The 9,285-nt window shown below is 35.6% G+C and overlaps 2 protein-coding genes across 2 annotated transcripts; one reads left to right on the top strand and one right to left on the bottom strand.

The window, feature by feature from the left end:
• Positions 1–575: 575 nt before the first annotated feature.
• On the bottom strand, positions 576–2,309 carry LOC113738876 (xyloglucan endotransglucosylase protein 6-like). Its single transcript, XM_027266152.2, has 4 exons — positions 2,153–2,309; positions 1,960–2,060; positions 1,550–1,743; positions 576–998 (listed from the first exon to the last, which is right to left on the bottom strand). The coding sequence occupies exons 1-4, from the start codon at positions 2,307–2,309 to the stop codon at positions 599–601; spliced, it is 852 nt and encodes a 283-aa protein (XP_027121953.2). The 3' UTR covers positions 576–598.
• Positions 2,310–5,713: 3,404 nt separating this feature from the next.
• LOC140004657 (G-type lectin S-receptor-like serine/threonine-protein kinase At4g27290) lies at positions 5,714–9,046 on the top strand. Its single transcript, XM_072044784.1, has 6 exons — positions 5,714–6,869; positions 7,437–7,576; positions 7,690–7,900; positions 8,122–8,359; positions 8,465–8,615; positions 8,738–9,046. The coding sequence occupies exons 1-6, from the start codon at positions 5,714–5,716 to the stop codon at positions 9,044–9,046; spliced, it is 2,205 nt and encodes a 734-aa protein (XP_071900885.1).
• The last annotated feature ends 239 nt before the right edge of the window (positions 9,047–9,285 follow it).

The raw sequence follows: 9,285 nt of genomic DNA, 5'->3' as shown, positions 1-9,285 counted from the left end.
TGAATACATCCAATAACTTTTCCCCTTCTTTTCTTGGGGGTTTTCATAAAAAGAGGTAGAATTCCACTTTATTATGAATTCTTATATTACAAGACACATAAAAAGGGTAAAGTTAAAGTCTTCATTCAGAAAAAGTATTCATTGAATTGTAGATCATAAGATCAAAAGTGCATCAAAAGTTCTCAATAAAGAGGAGAGTAAATACATATAGATACACATTTTTGGGCCTTAAAAACCTACTCATATTTTATCCTCATTGAGCAACTTTGGATGGCCTCATACCGATGCATTTGACAGCTTAACTTAATAGCACTTCTAAAATGATATTCATTTATAAATTCAAGAGCAACTAGGTCAATTTTCAGCCTATTTCTTTGCTTTTTGGTTCTCTTCTTTCCCTTTTTTTTTTTTTTTTTAAAATAATCAGATAGAAGTCCAGCAGCTTTCACCAAGGCCTGCCTGTAAAAGAAAGGAAGCAGAACATTTGACACCAGCTCATTTCCTTGGCGCTTGCTGATCAATTCTTAGCAGACTTGGCAATTACAATTGCTGTTTTAATTTACCTTTACGGAATTTTCTTAGAATGTAACTTGTTTAACTAGTTCTGGCATTCTCTTGGCATTTGAGTAAATCGAGCTGTATCTTTACAATAATCATAGACCAAGTACTTGTCTTGAACCATTTTCAGTTGGCGTCTTTGATTCTTGTCCAACTTTTTATTGGAAGATTTATCCCACCAAAATTTCCCAGGCTTGCCACATTTAGCTACTGCATCATCAATCCCAGATGATACTGCACATGCATCAACCTCAAATGAACCAAATGTTACAACAAAGGGAGAATGGCTCCAATTGGTCTTCACTCTTCCTCCTTCTGTAGCCCAATCATCTCCGTTCCACAATGATCCATGGATTCCCATTGCTTGAGCTTTTGGAAATTGCACACCCATTTCTTCTTTCTTTTCAAACACTCTTATTGGGACTTGATCAACTTGAAATCTGGTAAAATTTGCCATTGCAATTGAGAAAAAAAAAAGTTTTTAGCTTTACATGGTTACCATTAATTAATAAAATCATGGTTTTGTTAGGAAGAAACTTGTATCTCAGACAAAGTTTGGCGAATGTGAATATTTTATCACATTTTGCAAAGTTAAACATCTTAGCCGAGACCATGCATTAGCTTGGCTCTTAATCCAGTGTACATATTATATAAAGGGTACCGGAATTTAGAAATTGCAGAATGCAAAACTGTCATGTAAAAGGAAATTTTTTTTATCAATGATGTAATATTTTGAATTAGATTTTACCAGCACAAAATTGTGTAGTAAAGATAATAATTAAGTAGCGTCCTAACCATGTGCTACTTCCTTTTTAACCCTCACTTTCCAACTATAAACCTAGTTCCATCAGCAAACAGTATATAAACTCATATGTGTTTCTGTGTATGTATTTCAGCCTGGTAGATTTCTCTCCACTTAATTAAGTATCGATCCAAGAAAGTATGGTGCAAAATTTAGGGAAAAAAATACTCAAAAAAGTGGTACTATTACATTATAAAATGGTGATTCCAGAAGAAGGTATAGTTGTGGAAGTCAGTGGTGGGATCAAACCATAGACTATGCCTTTGCTCTCTGTCTCCAGTCCCATTCACGAATAAATTTGTTTGTACAAGATAAGGTTCTCCTGAAACATTGCCCAGAAATTCAAAATCTAACTCGTCGTGATTAGGCCCGTCTGCTGTCAACTGCATGCATTTGAAATCAACTGAATACTCAGTGATTGATAACTTTAGTCATTTCTCAGTTAAATAAAGAGCACATTGACTAATTACACAATCTATAGCTGAAAATTACCATTTAAGATTGAAGCCATGATTAAAATGAAAATTTTTCTAACACAGGCAATACTAAATATAGAAGCTTTTTAGGTTAACGAAATAATGCCAAATTAATATACTTACATAATAGGCTGTGACTGTTCCAGCTGAATCACCTTGAACTAGTTTGATTTGTGCACTGATTTTCCCAAATAGATATTTGTTCTTGGACATAAAACCACAACCTGTGAGACCAAACCCTCTTTCATGTCAAAAAATAGCATGGAAAAAAAAACTAAAACACAAAAATGGAAGACAGTAGTGAAGAATGATCTACCTGTTGCGCTGTCAAGGTTTAATCTGACATGGTCTCCTTGAGTGGTAATGTGGTCAGGTGCCCATATGGGCTCGAAGAGTTCACTAAAATAGGCAGAAGCCATAACATTTAGGAACATAGCTAGGTAGCTAAAACTCAAGAGAAATATTCTTAACATTGTGAAATTCTGCATTTTGTTGAAAAATGACAAGTGCTAACAAAGTTTGAGGCCAGTTTTTATAGACCTAAAACTGGGCACCAGGGCAGCTAAGATGACATGGAGTTTCAGAAAGTGGGAGCAGGAAGATCCAAATGGAAATTAGTATAACCCTTAATCTGTACAATTTTGTTAGCACTGAACAGTCACTTGGTGCAAGTTGGAACTGCAACAACTGCATAATCCCTATTCTTTTTGCTTCCTTTCTGTTTCTCTCTATTTGTCATTTTCTATTTTCAGGGACTTTGGTTAGGGAATTAAAGGTCCCATTAGAGAGGGGATTTGGTTACACTTATGAGAGAATCTAATACAGACTGAATGTATTAACCATATATATAAACTAGACCATTTTTTTTATTAGAATTTGTTCTTTTCGGTTTTTGATCATCTATAAGACTATGAAAGATAACCACCCCTGAATGTATTATATGTATAAACTAGAGAACTTTTATCATATATTGTAAAAATTTTTGGATTTACCTTTAGTCTTTGCAATTTTTACGAAACAATGGCTTTCTCCAGTGGCTACAAAAGTTTTAATAACCATTTCTTTTTATTTTTTTGGTCCTATGGTGGAAAGAATAAACCATTCTTTACAGCGATATGATATAAACCCAAAAGGTCTAAAGAAAAAGCGAAATTTCTGTTCGCTGGCATTCTAACATCTTGATAATAAAAAATTGAATAATCAAGTTAAGAGAATAGAGTAGCAAAGAATTTATTCCTTTTTCTCTGTTTTGCTGTGGTATATATTAAAACTTTGCTGTTATGTATTTCATATAAAATGTCATGCAGTTCTTTTTCTTACCTTTTTCAGAGCAGTTTGAAAATCATGTGCCATATTTTGAGTCTTGGTTCCAATAAAAAGAGGAAAAAAAATTCCTTTTTGTAGATAAAAAAAATTGAGAATTAATGACGTAGCTGCAATTTCAGCACTTGAACTTCAACGTGTTATGTTATACCCGGTCCTTTGTTTCTACATTCATTTATTGATGATTGAATATTATCTACTGTTGCTATAAACTCACAAAAGAAAAAAAAATACAATTAATCTGCTGAGATGGAAAAGAAATTGCTCCAGTATTTAGTTTTAGGGTGAAAATGATAATTATTAAATGGATACAGTTGATGGAAATTTGTTCATCTTTCATTTGAGTCAATTTTATTTTAAACTTTTCCCCTCTAAAAATATCCCTCCATGTAGTAACATCTTCTCAGGTTCTTTCTTCTTTATATTTTCTCCCTCCCAACTTTCCTTTTCCACATTTTCCCCCCATTTTCCACATTTTTTTGTTGCTGGTATTCTTTTCATTCATTTTTTGTCATTTAGGCTACTCTTACATTTAAAAAAAAATATATTAAAAGATTTCGCAGAAAGATAAGCGAATAGGAAAGGAAGGGATAAAAAAAAAGAAAAAGAAAGAAATTGGTAGTATTACACTCTAGAAGACACAATTAATTATCTGTTTTTGACCATATGACGCCTTTTAGCTAACAATTCTTAGGAAAGACAGAACTGACTTGATGTACTGATTCCAAATACAATTCCTTTTATCTGTGGGGCAACTTAATTTTTCAATATTTCCCAGGAAGGCAATAATAGTGTGTCCTTCAGAATTCCAAATACATCATCAGAAAGGAAGAAAGGTGCTCAGAATTCTATCAATCAAAGGTGCCCGGAAATCTAGGAAGAAAGGTCCCAGAATTCTATCAATCAAAGGCATACTCCCACAAAAAAAAAAGCTTTAAACTGAAGAGGGACAGTTTTGTTAAGGGGAAAAAATTTGTTGAAATTTAGGATGATGGGCTTGTCTCCTGCATGGGTACCAATCTCCTAAAGAGGTTGGTTCTTCTTTGGCTCTGCTCAAATCCCACTACACACTCTTTGCGAACCATTAGTCCAAAGGAATATCCTCATCTTGCTAAGTGAGACAAGATTTCTTAAGAGACTTTTCATGAGTGATGAGAAAGGGCTAAGAACGGAGATAAACCTCCTGCCAATTATCCGTGGCTCCTTTCTATGATTGCATATTTGGGATTGGATTTGGCACTCCATTAGTGGAGTGTTAATTCGTTTTTGAATTCGAACTCGAGTTGGTTACAAATTAAACTGAAATCGAGTCGAAACTGTGTGTTAAGATCGATCTCATTTAATTTACAGCCATAGCCATAGTTACTACTCAAATTGGTGTATGATGTTTGATGACATTTGATTGGTTTGAGAATAGTGGTATCATTTGCAAAACGAAAGGAAGAAGAAATGTTTGATGACGTCTGATTTGTTTGACTACATTGGAATGAAATAGAAATTAACAAGAAGAAGCATAAAAGTAAACAAGAAAAGGGGAAAAAAAAAGAAATCGAAATCAATGTAATATTCTCAATAACAGGTCTCTATATTTGTGGAATCAGAATAAATTTTTTTTCTTTTTTCGTGATTCAGCAAATTTTCTCTCTATTCGGCTTTTTTTTCCCCCCGGTAATCGGGTCGATTGGGACATACGATGGATGGAAGCAGTTTTCCACCGAGAAAAAGCCACTTTTTCGTCCTATAGTTTCGATTTAACAAATTGTTTTTCTCCAACGTAAGAATTTGGCAGCTATCGGACAAACGAAGTCTCAATCAATGGATTTCTTAGTACACTCTTTTCTTCTTTTTTTTTTTTTAAATGTAATTATACTATTATAGTCATCCTATTGTCGTCAAAGTCAATAATCTTTGGATCGTTAGTCCAAAGGAATAACTAAAAGTGGTCCAAAAGTAACCAAAATGAAGGAATTTTGGCCTAAAAAATGGGTTCAATAAATTTAATCAGGTAGATTACGGAGCTATAGCCTCTTAAAGACGATTCAGACACTGTCTTATAAACTCAAAAGTTCTTCTCGAGCTAAAGGTTAATAATATTTGTTTAAAATTTGTTGCACGTTCAAGTTTCTTCCAACCTTAGCTTGCCATCGAAAGGTCTTGTGAGGTCCAATAAGACTTGAAAATTTGTTCGACATCAGCTGGTTAATGTTTCTGGATTAGTTGTTTTATGTATGTATTATTGTTACTATCATTGTGGGTTAATTGTAATTTTATCATACTGAGGATTTAGTAATTTAAGTCCTTCACTGAGGATCTTTCCCGTGTTGCACTGTGGAGGATTCCAATTACTTGACTAGTTTAGCAAAAGCACAAGGGGCAGTGGCAGCCCAAGTATAATTTTTCCACTTTTCGTCAGTTTCCTTGTAGTCAGCCTTTCCCACTTCATAGTATTCCCCAATCAGGCAATTTTTTATTTTGAGAAATGAAAAGGACATTCATCCTTATATCAGCATTAGCAAGACAGCGCAAGAAAACCATATTCTAGCGTTTACCGAAGATGCCGAGAATGGGCAGATCTTGCAGGCAATATTTGGCAACTCTTTCTTGCGTTTTTGCTTTTTATTTCTCCCTGTTCTGTGTTTCTCAAGGTAAAGATACACTTGGAGTTAACGAATCCATACTTGTATACCATGGAGACTTATTGGAGTCTTCCAACCAGCGTTTTCGGCTCACCATCAGTCATCCCTTTAGCTGGTTATGGGTCCTGGTGATCCAATACATGTCCATGCTTCGATCAATTGACGTCTGGGCCAGCGACAGCTACCAGACTCCAGCCAGCAAAGAGCCTGCATTTTTAACCATGAATGCAGATGGAAGGCTGGTTGTATATGACACTTCTCACAGTCCTGTAATCGTTGTGAATTCTGAACAGCCTATTATGATTAGCAACACTACTGCAATTTTACTTGACAACGGGAACCTGGTTTTAAGAGCACCTGGAGGGAATATTGTCTGGCAAAGCTTTGACTATCCGAGTAATAAATGGCTTCAGGGAATGAAACTTGGGATTTTGCAATCAGGTACAAGATTTCTAACTTCATCACCAAGCTATAACCAACCTTCTTCTACATTAGGCGTTGATTTGAATAATACCAAGGAGATTGCTATTATGCAAGAAGGAGTGGTTTATTGGAGAAGTGGGACATGGGATGGCCAAAAGCTCAGCTTTCTTGATATATCGGATAGTTTTGGTTTCAATTTTTACTATGTATCCAGTCCAAATGAGACCTATTTCACATGGAATAGTAGTACTGATCCCTTTGCCTTACTAATTTTTAGCGAAAGTGGGAATATTACAGTTCGTAGTGGGGATTTTACCAATGCACAGGCATTGGCAGTTTGTGATGTAATCACTTACAGGAGCACGAAAGATCAGTCCAAAGGGTGTACGAATCCTTGTGGCGTCGGTGATGGATTTAAGGAAATAATGGGTGACTTGGTTGCGTGGGATGAAGTGTCCTATAATGACAATGCTCTTCGCTTTTGTAAGTTGAGATGCAGAAGAAACTGTTCGTGCTATGCTTATTCTAATACTGCATACGATCAGGACGGTGTTGCTATGGGCTGTAAAATGGCTATCAGACGACATGGACAACTTATTTCTTCAAATAAACAAACAATTTTTGCCCGCGAAAGCTTTGTTTTGGAGAAAGGTACACGCAAACTGTTTCTGTTTTAACTTGTGTCTTTGTTCAAGTGCTTGTTCAACTCATAATATTAGTTGGTTGAAGTGATTAATCCGAATTCATCTAGATATGGTGAGCACAAATTGGAACACACCGAAACTGATGAACTTGAATGATGATGATTTTCACTTTTGAAATTAAAAAAAAAAAGAGAGAAAAAAAAGCGCATAGAAAACTTGTACATTAAGGAACTTTTAATTTCTTTTAGCTATGATATCAAGCTGCAGTATCTTTCATTTTTTCCTGTGCATGTTGTTTGGCTACAACCAAGCTAGGTCTTCCATCTATCCCATCACCTGAGCTTGCTCCATGCCGAAAAAAGAAGTCAGAGACCTGGAAAGTGAAGTTATCTATTGGTGGTGCTCTACTAACATTTTTGGGGGCTCTTACGTTACTTTACCTGTGTTGTAATCGACAAAGCAAAATTCGTCGCCATGAAGGTAGATTAATGTTAACTGACTGTCAATCATGAGTTTTTTAGGGAAGTTCGAGCAGGTTTACTGTTGCTTGAGCTATTGTTGCTTGATCTGTCAGGTTTAGAGAAGTTCCAGCAGCTTCATGAAAAAAGGGATGATGAATCATCTGTTGTCGAGTTTACCAGCATAGAAATGGCAACAAATAATTTTTCTGATGAAAACAAACTTGGTCAAGGAGGATTTGGTCCAGTGTACAAGGTAACGAGGCTATCATCTCTAGACTCTTAAGGACCTAGCATTCTAATTTCTTTTTGCTATTGCATTATCTCAAGACTTTTAACTGGCTTTAAATAACAAGTTTTGTGGTCCAGGGAAAGTTGTCTACTGGGCAAGAGATTGCGGTGAAAAGATTGAAAATAATGTCAGGCCATGGAATTGAGCAATTCAAGAATGAAGTGACAGTGATCTCTAAGCTGCAACATCGAAACCTTGTAAAACTTTTGGGATACTGCATTCATGGGGAGGACCGGATACTAGTTTATGAGTACTTGCCCAATGGTAGCTTGGATTCATTTATTTTTGGTGAGTTTAACTATCTTTTTTTTTTTTTTGCCCAACATGTGCTTGGAGTGTTGTACCAACTTCAAATCAATTTCATCAATTTTCTTTTCTCTTGTCTATTTACAAACTTAGTTATAAAAAAAAAAAGACACGATATATATCATATTTTCTTGTCTATGGCTTGTTTAATGATAATCATTTACCCACTATTTTGTGTGTGTTCGTGCATTTTTTTTTCACAGATACTACAAAACGGGCAGTACTAGATTGGAGAAGGCGTTCCAGTATTATTGAAGGGATAGCTCAAGGGCTGTTGTACCTCCACAAGTATTCCAGATTAAAAATCATCCACAGAGATCTCAAAACAAGCAATGTTTTGTTGGATAATGACCTGAATCCCAAGATTTCTGATTTTGGGACAGCAAGAATTTTTGGAGATGATGAATCACGTGCAAATACATTGAGAGTCGTTGGGACTTAGTGAGTACCAATTCAATCTTCCTGCTTGCTAAATTCCATCTTCCGTAATTATGATAATATCAGAATGTATGGAGATTAAACTTAGTTAGTGCGGCAATGAAACAGTGGCTACATGTCTCCTGAATATGCCATGAATGGCATCATCTCTGAGAAGTCTGATGTTTACAGCTTCGGAGTCATGATGTTGGAGATCATAAGCGGAAAGAAGAACACAACTTTCAATGACACCGATGATCATTTAAACTTAGTAGGACATGTGAGTATATATCTTGACACATTTACAGACAGTTACATGCAATTTCTCAGTTTTTAGTTCCATGCATTTTCTGAAGAATGATTGTGATCACTGACATTTCTTGCTCCTAAACATTTGATCAGGTGTGGGATTTATGGAAAGAAGGAAGGGTTTCGGACATTGCAGATCCTAGTTTTGGAGAGACAATTGCCATGCATGAAATTTCAAGATATGTTCAAGTTGGGCTGTTGTGTGTTGAAGAAAATGCAGCCGACAGACCAACCATGTCTGACGTTATTTCCATGCTAAATGGAACACTAGTCAGTCTTCGTGTTCCATATCGACCGGCTTTTTCTGCTGCTACCGGCGGCCGGAACAATGACAATTTGGTTCAGAATGCAGAACCTTGCTCCAACAATACAGTAACAATTTCGGATTTGGAGGCTCGATGACATTTTTTTCAAGCTAAATATAAAGCCATTTGTATTGTTTCTGCACTACTGGATTTTTATTTTTGTTTTTGTTTTTTTCCCCAGCGGTATATATCTTCTGTAATATCTTCTCAATTTTTTAAGGCAAAATTTTTACGAGTCCCTTTGTCTCTATGCTTGGTACTTCTCGGAAGAGGTTTCTCTCTTTTTTTCTTTGTAAACATTTTTGTGGATTCGCTTTTGGTTATCAGTCTATGTTG

The sequence above is a fragment of the Coffea arabica genome, chromosome 4c, assembly GCF_036785885.1.
Source record: "Coffea arabica cultivar ET-39 chromosome 4c, Coffea Arabica ET-39 HiFi, whole genome shotgun sequence".
Lineage (NCBI taxonomy): Eukaryota > Viridiplantae > Streptophyta > Magnoliopsida > Gentianales > Rubiaceae > Coffea > Coffea arabica.
This window is presented reverse-complemented; position numbering and strand designations above follow the sequence as displayed.

Bases quoted from the DNA above. Each gene is read 5' to 3' on its own strand.
- LOC113738876 (XM_027266152.2), bottom strand. From the start codon at position 2,309: ATGTTAAGAATATTTCTCTTGAGTTTTAGCTACCTAGCTATGTTCCTA. The intron at 1,744-1,959 runs GTAAGTATATTA...AAATGCATGCAG, and splicing joins GAACAGTCACAGCCTATTAT to TTGACAGCAGACGGGCCTAA. The intron at 999-1,549 runs GTAATAGTACCA...AAATTTTACCAG, and splicing joins TGGAATCACCATTTTATAAT to ATTTCAAGTTGATCAAGTCC.
- LOC140004657 (XM_072044784.1), top strand. From the start codon at position 5,714: ATGCCGAGAATGGGCAGATCTTGCAGGCAATATTTGGCAACTCTTTCT. The intron at 6,870-7,436 runs GTACACGCAAAC...TTGATCTGTCAG, and splicing joins AAGCTTTGTTTTGGAGAAAG to GTTTAGAGAAGTTCCAGCAG. The intron at 7,901-8,121 runs GTGAGTTTAACT...TTTTTTTCACAG, and splicing joins CTTGGATTCATTTATTTTTG to ATACTACAAAACGGGCAGTA.